Below are 27,439 nucleotides of genomic sequence, written 5' to 3'. Positions count from 1 at the left end.
AAAGTTAATAAAGTGCAGGATGTCGTACTTTGGGGGCTGTCTTAGGACACCCAGCATTACTCATCTGGAACCACCTTTCAGTCCAGGACTCCTCTGGACCAAAAAGTGATGTCACTGTGAAAAAGGCACACACTGTTCTGGGCTGCAGCTGTGGGCCACTTGAAAGGGAAGCAATACTAAAGCAGAAATTTTTGGCGATAAAAGCTTTGCACTTAGATATCTAATGTAAATGGTACAAACCCCTCTGATGTCTGAAACCTTCCATGTAGCTAAATTGCAGGTAAGTTGTTGTAGAATCCATTACATTAATTGGACTGGACTGTATCCACTTAATTGTCCCATCATCTTGCTCTCCCCATAATCTATTTCTTACTCCTTCAGGGGACTGAAAGGTGATGCCACATATGAAAAGATGGTCATAAAGCAATTAAAAGACACTCTATGGAAGATGACAACTTCCACATTTTAATCATCTAGAAAGCCAAAATGAGAACCCAAAAGAACCTTGAGAAGATGCAGCCAGCACATTACTGTGGTTGCTGCTGAGCTTTTGGGAGCGGTTTTCCGGCTGGGACAACCCATATTCTACATGTCAAAGACAGGGAAAAAATTGAAAGGCAGTTCTTCTTTTTCTCATTATGAAGCTAAAATGATTAAATCCTTAAGAAATCTTGTGGACTAAGAGGGAGAGATTTCCCCAGCACTATGAACAGGTCAAGGAGAAGGGGTTAGATAAAGACACAAACTAAAATGCTGCGGTGACCAGCAGCAACACACATATCACAGAGTAGTGACAGATTAATTTAGCTCAAGACAGTTTTTTCTCAGCCTCACTCCTTGCTTCTTGCACCTGTGCTGACTTTCATTGTTCTGCTTTTCTTTTGGACCCTTTCACTGTGGGATGTGTGGGCTACAGGTACGCATCCCCTGGCTCTCCGAGCTGGCAGAGCATCTCACTTGCATCTCAGTAATCAAAGGAGATTTGGGAGCCATCAGGTGGGCTCGCTCCTTCAAAACACTCTCAATGACGGGGCCACAAATTGGTAGCTTTCAGGAAGACAGCTGCTGCCAGTGCAAGCTTTGATAATAGAAATGGCAGCTGAAATTTAAACTTAGACATTTCTATTACTGGGAGGAAAATGTGCAGTCACAGAAGGTTTTCTCATCATCTGAAATTTCAAGCTGCCGTGTGCAATGCTCTGGGGCCCATTTCTCATAGCCACAATGGCTTATTTTAGAGTCGTTTTGTGACTTTCTGGGAAGAGCCTGGCATACAGGAGCTGTAAGCTGAGCTGATCATTACCCTAAAACACCCTATTGCGATCAATAACTTTGTGGTTCTGCCTGAGACCAGCATCCCTTTATGCTCTCTCTTTTAGACTGGACACGTCAGACTGTTGGGAGCACAGAATATCTGTTCTGGGCTCTTCAATGGACAGAGAATGTGTAAAGGGTGTGTAAGAATCGTGTAGATTTACTAGCTGTGCACTTCAGAGGCATTCATCCGCATTATCCCTTTTTATGCATCTCCTGTCACCTCCTCTTCCACTCTCTTGCACCAAAATCCACATGCAGGAGGAGGAAGATACGTTCTGGCAATGTTGCCAAAGGCTCCTCAATTCCAGGTCAGCCAACAACTTTGAAGGGAAGCAGGGTACACTGTCTTCTCCTGAAAAGTAAATGTACATACACATTCCCTTTGTACATACTAAAATATTTAAATATGTAAAAATATGGATTGTAATTAGGGGAAAGTTGGAATAGATTTGAATGCTTAGCATACCCTTGGTATTTCTTATTTGGTTTCTGTGTGATGCCCTCCACACAAAATGATACTTCACCCTAATTGTGCCCTCTCAGTGCAATCATGTAAATTTTTCTCTTGTTCATGTTGTTCTTTCTTTGGGAGCTCTAATCTGGTTATCCTGGACATCCTGGAGGGGAGGAGGTAAGGACACGTGTGGAGTTGGGGCTTGCAGGATCAAAGCTTCTGGCAGTGAGTGAGGAAGTTTATTCCCCCAGAGTCCCACAGGTATGTCCTTGATAAAAGGGTCAGCCCACTGTAATTTCCACAGCTCAATATCCAGGGAACTGGGATTTCATATCTGCCTTCAGATACAATAATTTCTTCTGCAGTAATCCACATGTTGATCAAGAGAACTTTTCTCTGACTCCAGAGATCATACATCTTTGGAATGGGCACCAGTAAAAACAACAGATCTTTGAATTTGTTGGCATCTGCTTTCTCATGGCTCTGCTCCTTTTGGAGACATTTACAGCTGTGCAAATTTATTAGGGTTTTGCAGAAAAGCAAATGCAAAGCTCATCACACAATTATCATTTCTGCTGTTAAGCTTCTTCCTATTTTTGTTTATTTATTATGCCAATGTATTTCGAGTTTTTGAGTTGGAACGCCCTTGTACACGCACATTTTCCCCTCTAGGAATTTGTTAAAATTGCTCGCTGGGTATATGAACTCGCTGCTTGTTTGGTCCTTTTCAGCAGTAGACCCCTCAGACCTGCAGATAAAAACTGCAAACCATTGATCAGGGCTCTGCACAGGGGAACAGCAGTGACCTGCAGCAGCTGTTTGTCCAAGCCTGGAAAACACTAGTGACAAAGCTAATTAATTCATTTCTCAACTCCTTGCCTTCTGTTTAATGCACATGCCAGCAGTGAACCACATTATTTCACTGCAATCCAAATGTCTCACAGTAATGCGACAATGTTCCTCTAATGCTTGTTGAGAATTTCATTAAATCATAAAGTGGGAAAGCAGTATTTCAGTTTGTTTCTCCTACTGGGTTTTGTTTCCCCCTATTTTGTTTCACTCTGAATCCCCAATGTTTCTATTACACGTGATGATGTTTCAATACTATTGAAACTATTAAAAGTTTTCTTAGTATTTCCAAATACATTTTTATTCATAATGCTGTTTCACTAAAATGCCCACTTTTCTACATCAGCTCTTTCTCTCATTACTCTAATAGATCTCACTAAAGCTCTAATTCCACATTTACAGTATAAAATGATGGTTACCTGTTGCATCCACTAATTTACACACCAGCACATAGTGCAGCTAAACAGAAATCTGCATTTCTACACTTTTAAAGTATGTTAAGACATAAAAATCCCAAGCCCTCCATGCCCTGTGCTGGGATTTATCTTGTAATTGTGACTGTTACTATTTATCTTGAGAGAGGAATAATACAGTGGTGCTACACACACCTGTGAGCATGTACAGGCATCACTTCCAGACCTCACGGACACTCGAGTGCAAAGTTTCAACAACCTTTTGCTTCCAGTGTGAAGGAAAAAAATCTGAGAGTGTATGAGATTGTTACCATCCATCAGACATAACAGAAAGGTGTGGGCATCTTTAAAGACCAAAAAGAAAGAAAAAAATCACCAAAGTCAGAATTCTATAATTAAACATATTTATGCACTATTATCCACATATACACTAGGCAATATTACAGATCACCTGATACTAAGGAACAGTCCTGGTTTAAGGTGGGATAGAGTTAATTTTCTTCCCAGTAGCTGGTACAGGGCTGTGTTTTGGGTTGAGAATGAGAATAAATGCTCAGTATATAAACTGGGGGGGAAGCTGGCCAGGTGCCACTGCTTGGGAACTGCCTGGGCATCAGTCAACAAGTGGTGAGCAACTGCCTTGAGCATCACTTGTTTTGCATATTCTAGTTCTATTATTATTATGTCTTTCTTTTCTTTCCTATTAAACTCTCTTTATCTCAATTCACTAAGTTTACTTCTTTTTTTCCAATTCTCTTCTCCATCTACTGCATTCCTATTTCACTTTTTGAATGTTCTCTTCTTGTAGGTTCAAATACAGCCTGGGAATGGAGAAGGACTTCAAAGATAAAAACTAGATATTATCATACTATCCACACTGATCCACAGATCATTTCAATGAAATAGTCCCTAAACAGACACAAAAAAAACCCACCCTAAAAGTGTTTACCAAAAATTGCAGACTTATCTTTCTGTTACTTAGGTTTCTATTTGGACAGTGGAGCTTGGTGATTAAGTTTTCTGACCTCTTGCTGTTCCACTCCCCAGTGAGATGATCATTGAGAAAGACTTGTTGGTGATGCACTGACACTGAAGAGATTTCCACAACACAGCAGCAGAAATTAACTTTTAGCAGCTGATTTGTGCCCAACTCCTGACACAGAGCCCTTCCTTAGAGCTTTTTTACAACAGTCCTTCCGTCTCAAACAACTATTTGGCTTTCAAACTTCCTTCCCCTCAACCAAGAGATCGAGCATCCCTCCTGACAGCTGGATCTGAAGCAGAAGCTTTGATCCAGTGCCTGCTGAACTCTCCTGGTCTCAGCCAGCGTCAGAAGGTGCTGGATCAAGGTGGAGGGTCTGGAAAATATTAAGTCGATACAGTGTGTGGAGCCAAGAGATAAATCTGGTAGAAAAGGGAGAGGGGGAGAAGGAGAGAAGGAAAAGCATTCGCCTGAAGAGGTTTCTTCTTCATTTTACACAACACTTCAAACTGCACAGGATTTCTCAGCCTTTACTACTGAGTGCTCTGGAAAAAAAGAAAGAAAATCTGCCGTGTCACACCAAAGAGCAGGCAAATAACTGCTTTTTCTGTCAGAATACAAATAATATATTTTTCCTCTTTCTCTGGTGCCTTGTCATATCAGCCTCTGTCTTACTGTATTTTTAAGAGACCTACCTGGCCCTCAATTCTTGTTAAACAAAGCAAACCAAGACAGTGCCTATTTAAGAAAAATCCCCCACTAACCCAAGATTTGTTCTGTAGCATTCCCATGATTCAGCTGAAAGGGAAAAAAAAACCAGTCTGCTGTGTGAGAAAGGATTTAATTGCTCTGGTTAGAAGAATTAATCTAGACAAGCACAAAGAATACAAAGAAAGGAAATTCCTCTTGTTGGAAACTGAATTTTGCTCTTGGATATGCATCTGTAACTTCTTCTGAAGTTAGCAGCATATCAAAGGCAGGATTAGGCCATAGGACATTTGCATCCCTAGCCATGGATCCAGACCAAGGGTGGGAACAAAGGGCATCTTAACCAGCTGAAATTAAGGAACATTTTAGTTGCCTACCTGCTCCATTTCTGTAAAGGTGCTCTGCTCCTCATCCTCCTCCTCGATATCTGACTCTCCCACAGCAATAGGAACACAAATGGACAGGTCAGGATTGGTCATAAAATCATCATCTGTAATTCCTGGGTGCTTCTCTCCGCTTTTATTCACCCCATCCTCAGCATGATTCTCCTTGTGATTCTCCATGTCTTTGCCAAGCTCGGCAGTGGCGTGGCTGTTCACACAATTGTTGAGGGCTCCTGGGTTCTGGGCAGCGAGTTTCATCATTGCCTTCTTCTCAGCTGTGGTCTTGGGGTGCCGGAGGACGTTGCAGCAAAAGTTCCATGTGGCTTTTTTGGCATACTGAAGGCCCCTGTTGATGCGGGCAAAAGCGAGCTGCAGGTTGTTCATCTCCCCGTCCTCGTCTGGGGCTGAGAGGTTGTCGGCACTGAAGGAGCTCAGCAGCAAGGCAAGGAACAGGTTGAGCACCTGAAACGAGCAAAAGTTCAAAGGAAATCAGTGAGCTTTAAGTGTGGAGGGTGGAAAAAGCAGGGTCTGAGTTTCATCTCGTCTGTGGCACCGTAGCACCACCATGGAAATCCCTCTAATTACAGGTGGTTTCAGTAGGAAAAGGAGTCTGCAGGCGTTTTCAAACACATTGACTTCAGGTGCAGCAGTCTAGCATGGACAATAATACACTCTGACATTCCCTTTTCCCCTTCCCACCCCCAACACCCCAAAACATGGAAAATAAAGCTCAGAAACAGAACACAAAAAACACCAAACAGCTGTGGGAACTCCTCACTGTGGCCTTTAGTGCTTAAACAGGGTCTATAGGAAAGATGGAGACAAACTTTTTAGTAGGATTATCATAAGAGGAAAAGGGGAAACAGCTTTAAAATAAAAGAGGGGAGTCTCAGACTAGATATAAGGAAGAAATTTTTGAAGATGAGATGGTGAGGCACTGGCACAGGTTGCCCAGAGAGCTGATGGATGCCCCATCTGTGGAAACATTTAAAGTCAGGTTGGACTGGGCTCTGAGCAACCTGATTTAGTTAAAAATGTCCCTGCTCACTGCAGGGGTTTGGACTAGGTGCCCTTTAAATGTCCCTTCCAACCCAAACTCTTCTATGATTCTATGATAATGACGTACATAGGCAAGGCACTTCAACCAAATTGTACATCTGGAAACATTTCTAAACATTTGTATGCGTTTTCACAGACAGTCTTGTTTTAAATATCCTCTGGGCCATGAAGGAAATCTATCATGACTGCGAATAAACACCTCGGAGGTCATATAGCTTCAAAAACTTCTCCCTCCAGGCTAAAACAAGCCATCACAACCAGATTACTGTGGCCAAATCCGAGCAGGACTCACTCCCAAAGCAGGCTTGGTCCTGAAAATGCTGTTACTAGTCAGGAAAAAAACTGTTTTAAGATTTCCACAGGTGCATGAAAAGATCCAAACTGAACTGGAGATTGTGAGTTACCTTCCTCTTGTTCTTGCCACTTCAGAAGTCTCTACTTTTGCTGGCAGTGCATGGCAAGATTAGACACAGCTAGGCATTTAAGTGACATATTTGATGGTTTAAACCTCTTTTTACACCCCTGCCCCAAACAAATACAATTATATCCAATAAATAAACCCAGCTTCTTCTCAAAGGCTACTCCCAGCAATATATCTTTCAGTTCCTGTGTACTGGACATTACATCTGCCCATGGTCTGGGAAGAAATAAATTACACCTTCAGTTTTGGATTCACAAGGGCTAAAAGTTCACACTGGAGGTGGATGCCTTGGATGACAGGAATGGGACAGAGGTGACTCAAACTAGTATCAGCTAAAATACATTTACTTCAAAATAAGCTAGTCTCAAATTGCCTGGTATCAACTCAACTGCTGCCTGTACAAGGTGGTTGGGTGCCAGCTCTGGGCACTGCAAAGGAGAGGTCAGTGCTGCAGCACTCCTGCCATTTACAGCAATAAAATGGACTTTGTGCAGGTATTTTCTCTGTGATCTCTTAATGCTACCAGAAATACCGTAAGCCCTGTGACTTCTCTCTGTCTGATAGTACTTTAAGTTGATAACACCTGCTACACCAACACAAACACCATAAAAGTACTTCTGTTTAATGGGGCCTTACAAAAGAGCCACAATCTTCTGCTATCATCCCCTTACCCCGTTCTCTCTTATTTCAAATATTCTGAACATATGGGATGGAATTCTGAAAACCTGGTCCTAATCACTCTGATGACACTGTATTTGAAGTGCCCTGTCAGTGCTGTTTTGAAAAGCACCCTTTGCAATCACCGTGACTAAAAACAAAAGCAGTTGGTAGCACAGCAGATGCCCCGGTCCATTAGGAACCACTGAATAAACCATTGCTGCCCTGAAGTAAAACCCTGCTCTGAAGTAAAGCGAGATTAAAGCTAATTGTTTCTTAGCTGGCCAACCACACTGACAGCTTGTGTGGGTCTCCTCATCACTGTGGTGGCCTGGTGTGAATCAATCTTTCCTTTCATGCCCCACTCGCAGGTATTGCAAGTGATGCTGTCTGAAATGAGAGTAGCGGATGTGCAGGCAAGCAGGTGGGAGCCCATCAGGGAAGGAGGCACTGAGAGATTCCCTTTAGCCATTTTCAACCCAGTTTGACAGGGGGATGAGGTCTCAGAGATAACCACATTGCTACAAGTGGCCTGAAAATAAGCATGTGTGTAAATAAGAGATGCTTCCCAGGCCCCAGTGCACAAAGAGCTTGGAACAAGCTACCCCATGTATCTCCCTCCCTGTGTCAACCTAAGGACATAGGAAGCAGCTGGAGGAAGGAAAGGGATAAAGAAATCCAGAATAAAAATCTTCTGGGCTCTATAGGTACAATTCAGTTACCTTAACAGAGGTGTCTGCTGACGTTTGAGGGTATCTGAGACATCTGCACCAGACCTACCAGAGGTCTGTGTCTTCCCAAAGCTCCAGCTGCCATCCAACCAGGGCATCCCAGTGTGCTGCAGCAGGAGACAGGCTGGCCAAATTTAGGGAACTGAATTACTCATCAAGGATGGCAGCAACCTCCAGCCTCAGACACCAAACCCTGAGGAGCTAATGTGGCATCTAAGCCTCATTTCTACCAGAAATTCATCACGTGGACTGACCAAGCACAGGTGACTGTGCCAGGGCTACATGCATCTGCCAATATGTCCAGTGCCAACTGACCCTTCCATGCCCAAGTCATCCTCAGGCAATTGCCCAGAAGGACACCCTGTTATGGGAGATCTGTATCCAGCTGGAGGCCAGGATGGACTCCCTGCAGTAGCCCCAGGGGTCCCCAGAGAAAACTGAGTCAAGCCCTAGACCACTGCAGAGTAGTGGTGGCTCAGACATCTTTCCATACAGGAATATCTCCATGTAGGCACATGAATTTTGTTATCTGAAGCTGACCTTCATCATGTACTTCGTTAACTCTGCTGTTCACAAAACGTTTGAAATGCTTTGTTTCACTTTTCTGTGTTCATTTCCGACATCCAACTACAGTTAGAGGATTGTCTGGATACACCTGCAGGTACATGTAATAGGTGGTAGCATCCCTAGGGTTGTTATTTACCACGGGTTATTAAGGCAATGTTATTTGTTTCCCAGAAATGCAGCTGACAATTTGCACAAAGAGCTATTTGCACTTCATGCTTTTAGCCAAAAATAAATCTCAAAAACCATTCCCTGCTTCCTTTAGGAGCAGGTAACCTCAGAGTTGCATTGCTGGGCATTCGAACAGAATGAACTGCTGAATAAGCACTTTATGTTTACTTATTCCCACATTTCACTGTACACTGCGTTTTCCAGAAAAATATATGCCTAACCCATGACACACCACATTTCCTGTAAAAGGTTACTAATAATACCCAGTCCTCCTGGCTGCTAACACAGTGCTTTCAGTTTAAGTAAAAGCAAACTAAAGATTACCTCAGTTTTCAAAAGCAATGGCAGATTTGTATGTCCATATGGATCCCCTCAAAAAGAAATCTGCTTTGCAGTGACACCGAGCAGCCAGACTGTGCAAGCAGGTCGCTTCTTTGGTCTTTGAGGTTGGGAATCAAATGACAGATGCACTCAAAGAACCCCAAATTCTTTTAGTATAATTACATTAAGCTTTTAGCCTAATGACAATCCAGCATGCTTTCGTCGACCTTCTCACTTTTAATGCCTTTTCCAAAGCTTGTGGCTCTGGCTGCTCCAGTATAAGGCACAAATGATCAGATTAAGCCAGCCTTATGTCAGGTGTATCCCTGAGGTGCTTAAGCTGGAGTTTTCCCAGGATGTCTGTAGACAGTGGAGACAGTCTGGCATCCCAGGGATGCTGAGGAGCTGAGCTGTCTCTGGCAATGCCTACTGAAGATTAAGCAAGCTTGGATTTTGTATCTCAGAGCTGGATTAAAGGTGATGCAGGTCAAATAAGCCAGACAGAATCACAGAATTTCTCAAGCTGGAAGGACCCATAAAATCATCAAGTCCAGCTTCCTGCAGGACTACCTAAAACTAAATCATATGGCTAAGAGCATTGTCCATTCTCACACCCAGCAGGTGCCCAGGTAGCCCTTCTTGGTGACAATCACACTTCAGGCCAGTGGTGACCAGCCTTTATAACCAGGCAGCCTTCCCCAGGTTAGAGGGGAGTCCAGGGTGTTTCAGCCCCACCCCGAGCAGCAGCACACAGGTAACGAGCCCGGCACTGTGCAAAGTGCTGCACCAATTCTGTGGTCACAGCAAGTGAAGAGCACAGGGGGCCTGGAGCTGTGAAGCTGATTCCAAGCTCCCCAGCCATGGGGAGGAAGCGGGCTGCTGGAAGCACCCCTCCTCCCCAAAAAGCCCTGCACAGGGACTGCTGGTGGGGGCTGGGAGATACATATGCTGCTGTGATAGGCTGCAGTCTGAATATCTCAGCTCCATCATCTCCTTTTGTGTCAAAACAGGACAAAACCAGACAATTTCAATTCAGATTACACCTTCTCATCAAATCCTGTTTGGAGGTATATCTACCAATGCGGTTGCTGAAGTTAAAATACTTTTGGAACAAAAGCAGTCAACTACTTCCTCCTTTCCCTTCCATCTTTTTATTTACCTTTATTTGGCAAAAGTGGAGAAATATAAATCCTTATGTATTTAACCTGCGTCAATCAGTCAGACAGCATGCAGGCCTCCTGAGCTCCTGTGAATTGATTTAGCACTGCATCCGCTGCCCTGGACCCTCACTGGTGTCACCCAGAAGGAGGGGAGGGGATTTGGCACTGTGCTCAGCACTGCACTGAATATAGGCTGAAAACTCTCTGGAAGTCTACAGCAGGAATGGTGTTGCACCAGCACAAGTTCAGTGTCAGGGTTAAACCATCCCCAAAGCGAGGTCCTCAGCTGCTGGTCCTGTTTGGTTGCAGAGGATCTCACGTGAGCTCACCCACACAGCTCCTCCTGGAGCAGCATCTGCCTTGACCACACACTGCCAACAAAACAAGTGAGTTTGAGTTTCAGGCCCCTGCTCCTTGTCTGTGCATGAAGTTTAAATGAACTTTCACAATGAGCAGCAACCAAGGCCAGACTTTCTCATCTGCCCAAACTGTACAGGACAAATCCTAGCAGGCTGGAATCAGACAGGATCATCCTTGCAGGGAGAAGCTCATAGAGCAGAGCAGTTCAGGAGCTGCTTTCAAGAGAACGCATTTGCAGCTCTGTGCCAGCGTCTGTGCAGGAGACAGAGGACAAGAAGGACAACAAGGGACCTACATCGCTTGAGGGTGCTTCCCTGTGGAAGAGAAATTTCCTAGGAGCCAGCCAAGCTGTAACAACAGGGTCCAGAGCAGAAAATATGCCCCATCAGTGAAACCTATCATGCAAAAAAGCAAGCCATTAATCCAAATGGTAATCCTGTGGCAGCTCATTGTCACTTCTGTCATTCAGCTGCATAGGAAAGCCCAGACAGTGCATGTGAAGTACCTGCCAGGATCATCAGCTACTCATTTAATACTTTTTTATTGTGGATAGAACAGGGCCCATACACCTGCAGGGTCTGGTAGATACAGACCAGCAAGAAGCTCTTCAGGCACTCTCTGCCCAGTGAAAATATCTAATTTTCTTCCTTCCTGTTCACGGACAGCAGTGGACATCTGCACTGTTCTTTGGCTAGCACAAACAGGAAAGAAGCAGTTTGTTCTTCAGAGACCTTCTAAATAGCCTAACACAATAGGTACCAATTATTATATTCTGTTTACTGTAGCAAAACCCACTAATCTGCCATGAAAAACTGCTCAGAAAGGGGCTTTCATTGTACCAAGTGTTAGATCTAAGTATAAGACTGAGATCTGCAGTAATAGGTCAGTAACATAGTCAGTCTCTCTGGAGGATTATTTCTTTCCTTGGTAGTGTATTTACCAATCCATTGTAATTTTCATCCCAGGGCAAAGTCTACTAAGAGACAGTATTCCTGCAAAAAGCAATTTACATGATCAGTTACTTCCTATATTCCCTTTCCTATTATTTCAGCTATTTGTGCTTGGATAAGAAGCTTACATCCTCCCAGCCCAGTTTCTCTTTATCCTGCAGTCAATCTCATAATCTCATTCTTCTGATATCTTAGTTTCTCTCTGTCAAAATGATCATGATACCACAAGATTGGCAAGAGGTCCCTGTGGCCTGGGGCAACTGCGGGAGAGCACAGGTTGGAGCAGTATCGATCTCCTTCATGTTTCTTGTCCAAGATCAGCAAGGAAAACACACAGAAACGGGGATATGAATTTCCTGCCTTGCAGCCACCCAAATTCCCAAGTGGAACATGTCTGAACCCACAAGCAGGACACCAGTTGCAGATTAGAGGCTTGTGGGGCACTGTAGTACCACTGTAATACCAATTCTTCCAACAGGTATTTTTTCTCATTAACTCTGTATTAATCTCTTAGGTGAAATAACTGGTTTGTCTGTTTATATATAAGAAAATGAAATTTAATATAGACAAATACAGTCTATTTCCTAAGTAAAATCTCTGAACTACTTCATGATGGTAATGAGAGTGGATGTTTTCCTCAGGAAAGAAAAAACTAGGTAATATGGTAAGAATACTTATTTCATATGCAAAAAGTGGCTGTAATTTCAGTGATTTCATATGAATGATTTCTATTTACCCAGAAAAGGGGGAGAACAAGGCTTGATTTTACCTCTGGCCTATGAAGAATAAATAGGGAGGCTGATACAGCTTTAGCTATCCTCAGGCAGACTCTAGGAATGGGGTGAGTTGAGGGTGTTCCCCCTACTCTGAATGTTTCCGTGGTATTTACAATAAAGCTGGGAGTTTTACTGACCATTCTCCTCTTCAAGTATTGACTTTATGTTTCCCTGCAGTTTTGGTGTCTCTGGTGCAGCTGTTTGTCTCTGAGCAGTGTGGGACAGAGAAGTGATGCTGGGTGGCAGCTGTGCTCACCCGTGTTTGATGGGGTTGGGAGTGATCATCCAATTTCTCACACCAAAGTATAAAGGGGTATCTGTAATTAATGGGGCAGATTCCTCAGTCCTGTTCTTGCCACTTTACACAGGAGTAAATTTCCTTGAGTAATAGATGTGTAGATAAGGCCGTTATTTATACTCCACTTTTGTGCCACACAGAAGATTTTTTTAGGTCATTTTAAGCTGTCATTCATCCCTGCCCTCTTTCAGTGGAGCTGTAAAGCTGCACTAGCACTGAGATATGTCAGATCTGGCATGGCTACATCCTGTTGGGAAGGGGAGGCAGGCAAAGTCAAAGCAGCATCACGGGCACACCTCAGGATTGCTCTTGCTGCCAGCCTGACACACTGGGGCACACGATGAAAATGTCTCTGCAGAGGGGGAGGCTGGACTGGGAGGGGAGGCTGGCTTGTCCCCAGCTCCCATCTCACAGGGACCAACCTCTAGCCTCTGCCTCTACTCATCCCCAGGTTCTGCAGCACCCCACAAGCTGAAAGAGTGAGGTGTGCCTGTGTCCTTGTCACTTGAAACACAGTCCTTGAAACACAGATCTGAGGCAACCTATGACACTTCTTACCACAAACCTGCTGGTTGCCTCATGTTGCCAAGTCTTTTTCATTTGTTATCCACCTACATGCATATAAGTGTGCAGACAAACTGTACCACTCCAAGTCTGGCCAAGAACTATTGAACTGAATTTAGATTTGTTTTGTAGCTGATGACTTTCAGTGTTATTTATTTCTAAGTATGTCCCTTAGAAGTATCAGAAGATGACTCTTTGGAAACTGAGGGTTTTCTGATCTGAAATTCTAAGTCTCCAAATGTTATATATGAGGAGGGAGAGATGGTGAGTGGAGGCAGATAAATTCTTTCCACTACTGGAGCCACGGAATAAAAAAACCCCATGTTCCTGCAGGTTTTTCATCAGATATCAAAACAACACTAATTCACCACAGTAGCAAGGGCTCCATCAGAACTGCTGTGGACTTCTCAAACCACTGTCTAGACAGACAAAACTTGCTATGAGACAAGTCCAGTTGAAAACTTCTCCCAGCAAAACCAGCTGTGCTTGTGATGTTAAAGGCTCAACATACCCCAAAAACATTAGGGGAACTACGGAAAATTTATTGTTTGCAAACCAAGAGACAATTATCCTTATGCTAAGTCAACAAAAGTGTTTGGCTGTCTGGGTGAGGAGGATGTCAGGACAATCAGAGAGCAAGACAGACTGCACAGTCTGGGACTGACTGAACACACTGGAGAGTCTTTGCTACTGCTGCTCCCTGCAAGGAGTGAGGATTAGTGAGAAACACCTGCATTATTCCTGGAATATTTTCACTGGCTGCATGCAAATAACAGCTGCTCTACCAATTATCATACAATGGCTAGACACGAGAGAAAAAAACCCCTCTAATTTTGGAAGTTTAAGCTCTGCAGTTTTTACCTGAAGACCACACCAGGCCTAACCCTACAGGGGCTCACACGGAGGACACTGCCCAGTCCAGGCAGAGTGAGTTACCTGGAGTTGTTCTTTTACAATTCAGATCCTACACCTCCATTGAGAGGGGGACACCCAGCCATGACCAAGGACTGTGCTAAGTTTTGCCCTCTGTCATCTAGAAGCCATCATGTCCCTTCGGCAGTCAGGACTGGAGACCAAGAGAAAGAGGTAATTCTCATTCACACATGGCAGAAAACATCTGGGGAAAGGTAAGCTGGAGAAAACCAAAAGGATAAAGAACCCACATGGAAGCGGAATAAAAGCAAAAGAAAATCAGTGATAATGGACACAGTAAGTAATGGCTCCCTGTGGCCAACATGTAACACCAAAGAAAAATCAGCATGAGGGTAGGCCCAGAGACTCAAAAATTAAATCAGAGAGTCAAGAAATAATTAATATTATCTTTGCTTTTTTTTTCCAGGGAAAACACAGTTTCCTTTAAAATCTCACTTTCTAATCCATTTCCCAGGTTTAATGTTATAATTTGGGTTCCATCACGAAATCACACTTTCCTATTAAGTGAAATGTGAAAAGGATGCCTCTATACTGAATTTGGGAGGTGTAAGGAGGTTCTGCTTTTGTGCATTTTGCAAGTGCAGATTCCTGGGAGGGTAGAACAAAGTGACAGAACTGCCTGCCAGCCAGGAGGGCTTCTTTCAGAAAAGCTCCAAAATAGATTTCTACCAGCAATTTTGCACAGTATGAAATCTCCTGCCTTCACAGCACCTGGCTGGGCTTATGGCTTTCACAGACCTCTGTTGGAGAAGCCCCATGACTCAGAAGTGGGACAAACCCCCACATTTCATTAAAGAAATGGGAGGGTTTGGCAGCAGTGGTGCCAGTTACATCTCCAAAATGAAAGCCATGCCCTGCAAGGTGGGAGGTGCTGGCACACAAACCTCACTGCTGTCCTAAAAAGTGACCCATTTCATCTGCCACCACCTGCTCCTGCATCCCACAGTGTCCTCAGTGGCCAGTCCATCCCCTTTGGTCTCTGGCTCAGCTGTGGCTGATTTTGAACATTTCTTAATACTGCCTAAATTCCCAAGGAGATATCCATGGGAGAGAAGGCGATATCCTTATCCTACAGGATAAGATGACTCTGAGCTGTGCTTTCCTGAGAAACCTTACTAAAAACATAAGAAAAGCACTTCAAGGGGGACTGGCTGCCAGCATCCTTCAATCCAAGTCTGTGCTCCACCACATGATCAAAGCAAACTCTTCTTTCCAGGCAAGATGACCTCATCTCTGACTTCCTTCTTATATCAGGAAATACAAAGGTATTTTGCTGATATGGAAATTTGAAAATTGTTTTATCTATTAACTGTGTTCTGGGTGTCTGGCAGAAATCCCAGCAACTGGGGTTACTAAAAACTTTTAGAGCAAGATGGGTAAGCAAAGGAGAAATTCGATGGTGTCAGTTGCTCATAAGGACATTTTTATGAGTTTATTCTCACTGCCACTCTGCTAGAGAGAAGGGAGGAACTGAGAGCTAGGCAGCTTGGCCGTTTTATGATCTAAAAATTGCATCTCAGTAGTAAACAAAGACAAGCCAAGGCCTGTTCCCCATTCCTGAGGGCAAGCAGCTGACTTCTCTTCCCCCAGGCAGGATGGCTTTGTGGCTGCTCTCCCCAGCCAGGGCTGTTTCCCGAATGGCCACGCACCAGCTGGGATGGGGTGGCCAGGGAATGTGCTAACCAAGACAGGGGAGGGACACTCATGGTGTTTGTTTCCATGCCTCAGTTTCTAGAGGAAGCCACCTGTCTGTGTTTTCCAACAGAGATTCTTCAGCAGGCACTTTGCACTTGCTGAACCTCTCAGAAACGGGATGGAACGACATCCAAATGTGGGAGGCAAGAGAACTACAGGAGGGGAGAAGGGAGATGGGAGTCCTCCTGGAAGAAACATCTGCACAAAAGAGTTTGCAACACAAGGAACATGAGAGTGCTCTTAGTTGTGCAATTTCAATGAATGAGTCTGTGTTAGGGGGGCCAGGAAGAGAAGGGACTCATGGTGGGGAGGAGGCTACAAATAGAGGAGAAGGGGATTAAACTGCAAGTAGAGCTTGAAAACCTTCCATCCCCAAAGATTTGGGATCTTTCCATGAAAATTCAGCGTGGAAAACATCAAATATATTTCAATCCAAATGCTAAGGTCACTTGGCATGTACCCACGAGAAAATCTGACTATGACCTACAGATGGCAAAGCTTGGTCAAAACATAAAACCCCTTTTACACTGAATTAATTACAATAATTTCAAATGGCTTCAGGACAGAGTCTTGGAACTTGCTTGTGTATTGGGAAGGGTGAAGTCAAGATACACAATGAGATGGAGCTCAGAGAAGACGTCATGGAAAGCAGAAATCCAAAGCAATGTGGAAACAGGAGAAGGTTTGCTCTGAGACTAGGAATATTACAGCAGATATATGGGGCAATGTGAAAAAGGGAAATTATAATCACCTCACCTGTGGACACAGGCTGAGAGAGTTAAGGGACTTCACTCTGGAGAAGTTTCTGGGAAAATCTTAGAGCTCCTTCCAGTGCCTAAAGGGGCTACAAGAGAGCTGGAGAAGGACTTTGTACAAGAGCATGGAGAGATAGGACAAAGGCTAATGGTTTAAACTGAAAAAGGACAGATTTAGGTTAGATATAAGAAAGAAATTTTACACTGTGAGGGTGGTGAGGCACTAGAAGAGGTTTCCCAGAGGAGTTGTCACTGTTTCATCACTGGAAGAATTCAAGGCCAGGTTGGAAGGGCCTTGGAGCAACCTGGTGTAGTGAAAATGTCCTTGCCCATGGCAGAGGGGTTGGAATGAGATGATCATTAAGGTCCCTTCCAACATAAACCATTTGATTCTATGATAATGAGGCCGGAACTGACCAAAATGGAAGAAAATACATTTTAGGTAGAAGAAAATTAAAGGAAGGGCAGATTTAGTTCATATTCAATTACAACTAATTTAAACAAGACTCTGGCTAAGGATGACCCAAACAAAAGAGCAAAAAGAAAAATTAACACATGAATTTGGAGTCAGGAAAATAGAACAAAAGGTACTTAAATAGCAGCAAAGAAATAAAAATTATGAGAGCGATGAAAAATCAACAAGTTTGATTTTCCTTTCCTTTGCACTGTTTGCAATAATACAAAATTGATGGAGTAGATCTGTATCTGTTGGAGATTCTCCTCAGCAGTTGTGGGTCGGTGGGTTTATTGAATTTAGAGAAGTTTAACAGAGTAAGACCCAGACAAGTGGACTTTCGGAAAGAGGAAGAAACGTGGAATGGTAGCAGGAGACCAAAGTCAGGACCCCTTTGACCGCAGGAATTTCTTACAGTTCAATAAGACCCAAAAAGGCAGGAAATTGGTATCTAATCCTGTGTACTACATTTATTTTCCAAATGCATTTTTCAGCATTTTTACTTGGGAAGCCACAGACCATGTTACCACATATGGGCTGGGTGGAGAAATCCAGACATGAATGCACACTCTACACGGAAAAGATAAGTTCCAGTGTCTCTTAAATATCATACACCTGCTAAGAAGGTTAAGTCTGTCATGACTCACTGGTTGTTTCACATATTCATTTTAACAAGATATTTCTAGAGGCAACTGTTAGAATGAACAGCTCACTGCTTAGTTTTGGTGAAGAAAAAGAATATTTGCCACAGTTTGGGGGTTTTTTTTAACAAAAGTATAAGCTGTTTAGGAGTAGTGAATAATGTATTAAATTTGTACCACCTGGTCTATCTTAGCATTAAAACTTTGCCTTTCCCTCAGCACATGCTAGGAATAATTCTGTTGCCATTACCCTTTCAATGACATCCAGACAACTTGCACTGTGACATTAATAAAAGGAGACACATTTAGTTGTACCTACCTTGCACACTCTTGCCCAATTAAATCTGACTCAGTGCCTTCTAGATTTTTAATAACTACCCAGCTATTAGCAAGAACTTAACCACTGACAAACCCCTACTTACACTATTAGCCAAGGACATATGTAGTATGAAAAATGGGCAATTTTACCCTACTGATGCCTACTACATCAACAGGGCTGCAGTTTTCAAAAGAATAACTTATCTCCACTTCGACTCCCTGCAATACAACCAAATCTCAACAAAGAATCCACTAGAACCTTCACAAATAAAATATGTATGAGAACATAAAACCTACATATGGAGTATCTTATTAAAAATATTTCATCTTGTCAGTAGTTCATATAATGGAGTCAATGCTTAAACAATATTTTTAGAGAAATATCTTTGATTTGGAAACACAATTAGAACAAAAGGCACGAGGATGGTTTCCAAGGGGTTGGGTCGATTGAATTAATATATTATCATTCTTCTTCCTTCATATTTCCAAGGCATTTCACACCCATGAAGGTTAATGGGAGACAGTTTTGTATTCCCTTATATATATGCCTATGGAAGAGCACTAGCATTATTAACAGATTTTTTTTCTCTCTGATATATCCCAGTGACTCATTTATAGATCAAGAAGCAATATTTATAATTCTACTGATGAAAATCTGCACCAAATGCCAAAATCTGTCATGGTCCACTAATGAATCTGCTTTGGATTATTGCTTTGGGAATTCCTTATGTCACAAATAAATTTAAAAAAAAAGTCATAGTCCACTTCTTGTTTTCAGCCTCCTTTGAGCTGCATCAGAAGGAAAAGCTCACTCCTCTTCTGTACGCCAATTTTACTGGGATTTGAGCTATTTGTATTTTCAAAAATCTACCTTACTGTGGATGAATATTGCAGGGAAAAAATTGGGCAGATTTTAGTATATATTCAACATGAATAAATATAGTTCCTTGAAAACAGGGACTGAACCCACCTGTCCCCTAACAAGATGCAAGCTCAGATTTAGTCACCAAGTGCCAAGACTCAACTCTTCAGAAGAAACAACTGAGCCTGTAGCAGGATACAGACTCTTATAAATTGGAAGTGACAGAAAGAAGCAGACTACTTTTTATGAGTAGGTTTTGAGAGTAGTCAGTCCTCCCATCTATTTTCAGGTGCATTTCCCTCACATATCTTGGGTGAAGCAGCCCTAAACCTCCCAGATTTTAATAGACTCCAATCAATCTACTATAGAATGGCATTTTTGAAACCCAGCAGTCTTTGATGGCTCATCATAAATACAGTGAAGTTAATTTCCCCAGACTTATTAGCATCAGCATCTGGTGTTACACATGGGGGCGGGATATATCTACCCAATAAAATAAATCATAGTTATTTATGTGGGCACTGATAAATCATACAGCTTTTCAAGCCTGGAGTGTCAGGCAAAAGCTTTGTATTTAAAGTAACCCATAGGAGGATGGAGGCTTTCCATCTCTACTAGGAGCCAGCAGAGGCAACTGGACCGATTGATGATTGGTGTCAGGATTTTTTTTTTTTGAAGCACCAGATTATGCCATCTGTTTCTGGTGGACCTTTCTTCACCCCTGAGGATGTTTAATACTTAAGTAGATATAGCCAGATGTTTGCCCAAAAGCAGTGACCACCTGAGTGCTCTGCATCACAGGCACTTCTCAAGAAAGGATGGAAAATGGGGAATACAAATAGCCAAAATTGCTTTGGGACACATGGACTGTTCAGGTAGCATGGAAATTACGGAGGGAGAAGCTGGGAGATGCGCTGGGGTTTAGCTGCCTCCCTCTGAGGTCTGAGCTCTCCAGTATCACACCAAATGTCCCTGCTGCCAGCCACAGGCACAAGTGAGTAGAAGCACAAAGGACAGTGACATGCAGACAGTTGTTCTGACACTACTCTCTTTGTGTCCCCAGTTGTGCTTATTCATGGATTCTGGGCTGCTCTTCTGCAAAGCCCCATGTGACTCGGGGAAGGAAGGAAACTCGTCTCCCTTACATAAGTGTCCAAGCTGATGAGACAGACTCAAACAACATTTCCACTTCTCACTAATGATCCCTTGAGCTCCCCGGCTTCTTCTGGACCCTCAAAACCTCCAGCCCCTGTTGCCAGTATTTCCCAGCTCTCACTATGGCTCCTGCAGCTTTCTGATCAATCCTCCTCCTCCCCGGTGCCCCACGCGCCCTCTGCTCTCTGCTTTGCAGATTTTGTCTGTCCTGACGATGACTGCTCCTGACATGCCTATTCTTGCCTGTTTATCTGCTGGCCTTCTCAGCTGATGTAACCAAAACACAAATGCATATTTCCAGAATGTTGGAAGCTTCTGAAAGAGCAGATAAGGTGAACAGCAGCATCCAGGACACGAGCATTGGGGTGCAGCGACAGAGGAGGGAAGGGAGTGTTCATGTAAGACTTGGGACAACCTGAACTCTCTTCACATCTCCTATGGCTTCCCTGCTCCTTGTAAAAACCTGTTTTCCCACAGGTTTCATGTAGTTGCATCTTGTCCTCTCTTCCTTCCATTGTGCAAGAAGTGGAACTGATGGATCCCAAGGAGAGTATGTGCTTAGAGGGAGAAGTACAACATATAAAGCTTGAGGACACTGCAGATCTCTACTGCAGTTTGAAAATTAAAAATCTAAACCCCTAAATGTTGTAATTTGGGCTGTCATACCTTCTTCCCAAAGCTGCTTTAATTTCCAGCAAGCAGATCTAACATAGATTTGCAATTAGAAGGTACGCAATATTTTAAAATTCCACTTCATTTATATTAATAATTAGATGCAATACAAATACTACATTTCCCTCCAAGGAGATTAACCTTTATTCACACAGTGGATGTCTTCAGTGGCCCCCATGAGTAAGTCATGCTTGTCATTAAATGCAAAAATAATTACTTGATTCAGGGCAGCAAGTCTTGCTGCAACCCTTGAGTTAAGCATTTCTCTAGGGATAGACAAGTAAAAACCACAAAAATGGGGCTTTGGTATTCTAGATTTGTACATAATTTGAAAAGAAAACAAGGAGATAGCTGGAAAAGTGCTATCATATGTCATCAGAGTTCCATTTTCTTTCATTTATTGACATAGGCAATCTGAATTAAAGAAGCCTTGTACTTTTTGGAGTAAAACAACCTTTCATCAGCCTTTAAAAAGTTTAATGGTCTTGAAACTCCCTGGTTTAATGCTTCCTGTCTTTTAAATGTGTTGGGGTTTTGATGCGTCTTCCCTCAGTGACAGCCCTATCATGTCAGGCAGAAATACAAATCTCCATTTGAAGACCACCTTTGACCATCCTAATATGCTTTGCTTGTCTGAGCTCTTGAAATGTAAAATTGCAATCCACTTTTACCTAGGCCTGTAAGATGCTATTTTGCTACAACTTCTGATTTTACCACAAGGGACAATGATAGTTCTCTGTACCCATTTTGTTTAAACAAAGAGAAAATCTGACATTAGCATAAGCCTCTTTCAAGCCCAGTTGTGATCAGTTGAGAAATTTGCAGTGATGGAGAAGTATCAGCATTGAGTGAGACAGGACTTTATGGATACTCCTACATGAACAAATTACATGTGATCAGGGATATTTTCTGGCCCTGAGGGCAAATGCAAAAGATCATCCCAATCCATATTATTAAAATTCTTCATTCTCTGCACTGACCACAATATTCCAGCTGGGATAGACCCTTGCCTGTGAAGCTCCCATACAGGGTGGGCTACCAGTTCTCCTTCACAGGTGGCCTCATAGCCTCACTCTTATGTTCCTCAATTAGGGATCATGTTGCTCAATTAGTGACACTCAGTAATTAATTCTAGAAAATGCTTCATACAGAAGCAAAGCCCCTGTGTTGAAGACCACGCAATCCAAATATCAGCCCTGTCTCACACATTTACATGCTGCACATTACAGCTGCTGCTTTTGTACTTTTTGTTCCGTTTTCTTGACTCTAAACATTGAACTAAAGGCAACTTTAGCAAACAAAGCAAAAAAAAAAGTATTAGATAGATACATGGAACCCAGTGACTCCTTGTGTTACTTAGGGTCTGTTATTTAGGAAATGATTCAGGGCAGGAAATTGCTGTGAATTTCTTCTCATAGATTAAGCTTCACATAAAGCTGTAGTCATTTCTCTTCCCCACCCAAACAATCCTCACAATCCCAAATCTCTCTCTTGCACATCTGTCAGGCCAGGATCCGTGCTAAATGACCCTTCATCCTTCTTGCCCTTTTCCTCCTTCTAGGCCATTATTCCCACCCAGGTTGCATTGGTGGTGCTCAGGGCAACGTTCTCATGGTCAGGAGGGGGGCTCTTGTAAAAGAAAAGGGTGAAGTGGAAGCACTAAGAAGTTCTCCTTGCTCCCGTTCACAGAATAATCTCCTGGTTTGGGTTGGAAGGAACCTTAAAGGCCACCTAGTTTCAACCCTTCTGCCACGGGCAGAGAACCTTCCACTAGACCACGTTGCTCAAAACCCTGTAACTTGATTTCTTTCTTTCTTGCCCTGCTGCAGAACTCTGTGTCTGTCAGAATAGCTCTGGTAACATATATGATCAAGAGACTTGGGCTGTTCAAGAGGGGAATGGTGGTGAATGACTCCTAATGAGGTTCTCTTGGTGTCTGACCAGTTTGAGAATCCACTGATTTTAACCTGATGGAGGTTTAGCATGACTTTCCCAGAATGTCTCTTCAAGGATCTGTCCTACATGGACTTGTAGAAAAGGTATGTAGGGAGGCACAAACCTCTCCCATCAAAGAATGTGACATTTCCATATTTTTGCCTTTGTCATGGACCAAATTATAACAGAAAAAATGCCCATTATGGCTTCCTGAGTTGTGGAAGCAGAATAGAAAGACAGGTTTCAGGCACATTTGACTTTTTCAGAGAAAAGTTTCCACTGACTTTACCAAAGGAGATCACTTCAAATCTCATCCAAACCCTGCTGAGCAGCTCTGCTGCCAGGCACTGAAATTACCATAGGGAAACACAGGACCAGAAGGTCCTCTTGGGTCACCATATCAAGCCACATGGGGATTTCTACATCTGAGTTTGCCTCCTAGGACTTCAGGGACAGAAATAAGGCAGTTTTAGGGGCTATTTAGTCCGATATGTTTAGGTTTTTTGGGTGGTAAGATATTTTATGAGTCTGCAGACTCCATTAACCAGCTCTGACTGTAAAGGCACCTCCATGTAATTATTTCAGATGTAGATGTTCACAGTGACTGATACATATGCTCTCAAACATTTTCTGTTGGTAAGCTACTTGATCATAACATAAATATTTAAGCAGGGCTGAGTGCATGACCTTACACTTTGTATTTCATAATTCCATGCATCATGCATTAATTCAATAATGGTTATGCAATCTTGCCTACAGGATAGTCTGATACCCTAGAAATTGGTGGTGCTTTCTACCTTTGTGCTCTCAGAAAATGTCATCAGTATTTTCCTGAGTGAATGGAGAGCAGGAAGGAAAAAAAAAAAAAAAAAGGCTAGGACTGATCCTAAAGGAGGAATTCCATCCTTAATTTTTGCTTTTAAGGAATGTTCTTAAGATGTCACTTTCCTGGTTATAGACCCCACATCCTGACATGCTTGTGACTCCAGCCAGACAAGATCCCCATGGAAACGCAGCAGTGATTTACCAGCTTGTGGTGGACTGGGGAGCAGGGCTGGATGTGCCATGGACATACAGGGATGTGTGAACGGGACAGAGGTGGGACAACAGCAGTGCAGAACTCAGCCCTTAATGCCAGTTAATGCACAGCAGCTCCATGGATTTAACACTGAGAGATGTCTTTTGGGTCACACAAAGCCCAGCTGGAGCAGCAGCGAAGACAGCAAGCACATTTCTGCAGCACATCGAGCTGTCCTTCCCTTGGTGGCACTTCAGGAGAAGCTGGCAGGAGTCATGCTTCATCCTGGTGGCCACCAGGGGATAAAAGGGTGGCTTGGCCAGTGTGCGTCACGCTCACCCAGCAGGGTTGGGAGGTTGTTCTGTGCGTGATGGAAGTGTCACTTTTATTCATGCACGTTGTTAGTGCCCAGCACACACAACTGTCCCCTGAGAAGTGGCTGGTGTCACATCGACTCTCGCACCAGCTGACCCACCAGAGCAGGGGGCACCAGGACCTGCCTCGTGACCCTAATTCTCCTTCATCTTCTTAATAATTCCTGTCTCAGTGATTTTCTTTGTTCACCTCAGTAACATCAATATACATAAAAAATAAGTCAAGCCCTTTTGAAACCTTAACAAATAGCATAATTATTCACTTAGCTATTTCAGAAGCTCTCTCTTAAAAATGAAGAAGAAACTATTATGATCTCTCTGGTTTGGCTTTACTTTCTGAAGTAGCCTCAATGACTCTAAAATGCCATCTGACAATGGCAGCACGGTTTTATTGTGCAAAAAGCAGTTACACAGCACATAGTTTTCCAAGTATATTGTAAAGTTTAGTTCCTTGAAGATGATTCACACATCAGCTGACCAACCTTAAATATAGGTTCATGTGGCATTGCACACAAATTGTCCAAGACATTTTCAGGATATATGAATACAACCCAAAGACTAAAGATACACTAAAATTCCTTTCAACAGCTGGACTGCTCTGTAACACAATGTTGCCCAGGGCACTCACTAACTTTCCCGGCTTTTCTTCCAGCATTCCTTTGAATTTATGTTAGTGAGGCTGGGCAAGACCTGCAAACTGAACCACTGAACATACCACAGAATTGCAGTGGTTGTAACACTTTCAACACCATTTGCAGACTTTACAGGAGTTCAAGAGCAGGTTTGCTCCGTGATTCTCAGCCTTGCAGTTGGGAAAATGGCCACAGACACCACTGTACGTACTGGTAGATGAGACAGAGAGAAGTATTCAATTTAGATGCATGTGCAGATCTGCTACACCAGAAAAAATGCTGTAAGATTTCCTCCATGCCTCCAGAGACTATGGAGGCATGTAGAGTTCAAATGAGATACAACCTCAGGATAATATTCTTTATCAGAACTGACTCTTGAAACTCAGAGGAGGAACAAGGATCTCAGCAAGTTAAAAGAGAAACTTTGCTGGCACAGATGGCAATGGCGTTACACGTAGAAGTTTTCACACATGAGTATTCTTATTTGAAAGGGCTCATGGTTCTTTTTAGCTACCAGAACTTTTGGGTCTGATGATGTTATGCAAGTAAGTAAGTTGGTGAGTTCAATCAACTCTTACTGAAGAAAGCAACAATTTTGCCGATGCCAGAGGAGTAAGATGACCTCCTGTCTACCTGATAATCAACATCATGAAATCTCCATGTTGGCACTGGATGAGTCTCATGATTCAGAATCTGTTGTTCACCACCTTTATCACCTATGAATAATTTCCTTTTTTTTTTTTTCTATGAGTGACCCAAACACAAGAATCATTCCTATTTATCAGTCTTTGCCACAGCCTTACAGAACTGTTGGCTGAAAAGAGTAAAGCTAACACTTTTGCTTTCAGCTGACCAGTAACTGCAGCTTATCCATGCTGACAGAGTTTTTCAATATCTGGTTTTACACCTGGGACAGTCTTTTTTTCAAGAACTGAAGGTTAAATATATGTAGATAATGTTAATGCAGTCTCTGCTGAGCCAGATTTAATATTTAAAGAACTTATGCGCAGTTAATATCTAAGGGTATCAGATGTTGCTAATTCACATCTTTTAATAATCCATGAATATTTCAAATGTTAACATTTTCCCCAGAATTTAACACATATTATTTCCAGATTTCATCATCATACACAGAACACATTACTTAATGGCAGGGGGAGATTAACTTTCTAGGTCTCAGACTAAACTCTCCCAAAAGATATAATAAATAATTATTTTTTTCTAAATACAGAAAGTAATATTTTACCCTAACTCCTCTAATCAAATTTAATTCCAAGGAAAATTTATAGAAATGATAAGTCATAGAAAAAAACTTAAATAATTTCCCACTTTCTGAGTAATCACAGTTTAATCTTTTGACTTTTATTAAAAAACCCCTAAAAAATATAATTTCCTCTTGCAATCAACATTTTCAGTGTGAAAATAACTACTAAAATTTGAGTTAAAGTAAACAAAACAACACACTTTGCTTTTCTACAAGCTCTTTCAAGAACTTTTCTACCCCAGCAGCTGAGAACCAAAACATTGGGTACTTAAAAGGAAAACAACCACTAAAAGCAATCGGTAGCAAAAACCAACATTTTTTTATAGCAGCATCTACTATTAAACAACTCCCCACATAAACAATAAGGCCATTAGAGCCACAATGTCAAAGATGCTCTGTAAGCTGAACAGGTAAAACATTTCCACAATGACTGAAAGCCAGCAAAGCGCTCCTTAAGATGTCAACAGGGAAATATAATTCAGTCTTAATAGGTTCAGAGCTTATGTAAGCCATGCTTATGGGATGGTCTATTAAAAAACCAGCAAGTGAGCCAGTGACATTACTGTAAACAAAACCTGCAGCTTCCTAAAACATGCAGGCTGAAGACGTTCGAAACTCCACTCAATGACACTGTGCTGTGGTAAGGTTCGTGTGTTCTGGGCCAGAAGTGAAGGGAAATAGAAATATGTCCCAAAACGGGGACAGTTGAGGTGATATTCACAGTTGTATAGAAAAGAGATCAGGAATTCCTTCAGCCCCATCAACGGCCTAAGAAATAAAATCATTATGATCAACCCATGGTGCCTTTCCTCTAGTAAAACATCTGCTCTTCTGGAAAACCCAGCAAGCCCTCACTCCCAACTGGTAGTGCAGTTTTGTATTTGGGATAGGAGCAAACTTCTCTTGGTGGCAACTTTGTTCATGGAATTAAAATCATGGAGCAATGTGAGATTTGCCATTTCTGGGTTAAAAAATGGTACATTTGCACACACCCACCAGGAACAGAAGAAAAAGAAAACCATCTTGAGAACTCACCACCAGGTTTCCTATCACCATGACCAACAAGAAGACAAGAAGGCACAGTGGCTGCCCAGCTACTTCCATACAGTCCCACATGGTCTCGATCCACTCTCCACACAAAATTCGGAAGATGATGAGGAACGAGTGGAAGAAATCATTCATGTGCCACCGTGGCAAACTGCCAGTTGTGCTTATCTTCTTCACATTGTCCAAGTAGCTTTTCCCAAAAAGCTGCATTCCTACCACGGCAAAAATGAAGACAATGATGGCCAGCACGAGAGTGAGGTTACCGAGGGCACCCACGGAGTTACCAATGATTTTAATAAGCGTATTTAAGGTCGGCCAGGACTTTGCCAACTTGAAGACTCGCAGCTGTGAACGGAACATAAACAACAGTGTCAGCTCACAGAAGCAACAGCCATTTCAGCCAATGAATTATTAAAGGGAGTAAAACATGGAAGATGTTAAATGCCTCAGTGTGTGTGGTACAAGGTGATTTTAGCCATTAAACTTCCTGTTAACCTCATTACTTCTATTAATAAAACATCAGTTGGGCTTCTCGGATGAGAATTA

General features: G+C 42.6%; 1 protein-coding gene across 1 annotated transcript in view; it reads right to left on the bottom strand.

The window, feature by feature from the left end:
• LOC309582350 (sodium channel protein type 5 subunit alpha-like) overlaps window positions 1-27,439 on the bottom strand; it is a gene marked incomplete at both ends in the record, with an annotated part of 170,831 nt that overhangs the window by 64,900 nt on the left and 78,492 nt on the right. Inside the window, 2 exon segments of the mRNA XM_082297449.1 lie at window positions 5,101-5,568; window positions 26,882-27,238. Coding sequence (XP_082153575.1) covers window positions 5,101-5,568; window positions 26,882-27,238 — 825 coding nt within the window.

The sequence above is a fragment of the Coloeus monedula genome (assembly GCF_965178545.1).
Source record: "Coloeus monedula genome assembly, chromosome: 1".
NCBI lineage: Eukaryota > Metazoa > Chordata > Aves > Passeriformes > Corvidae > Coloeus > Coloeus monedula.
The sequence above is the reverse complement of the archived record's forward strand: the minus strand, read 5'-3'. Positions and strand labels throughout refer to the sequence as shown.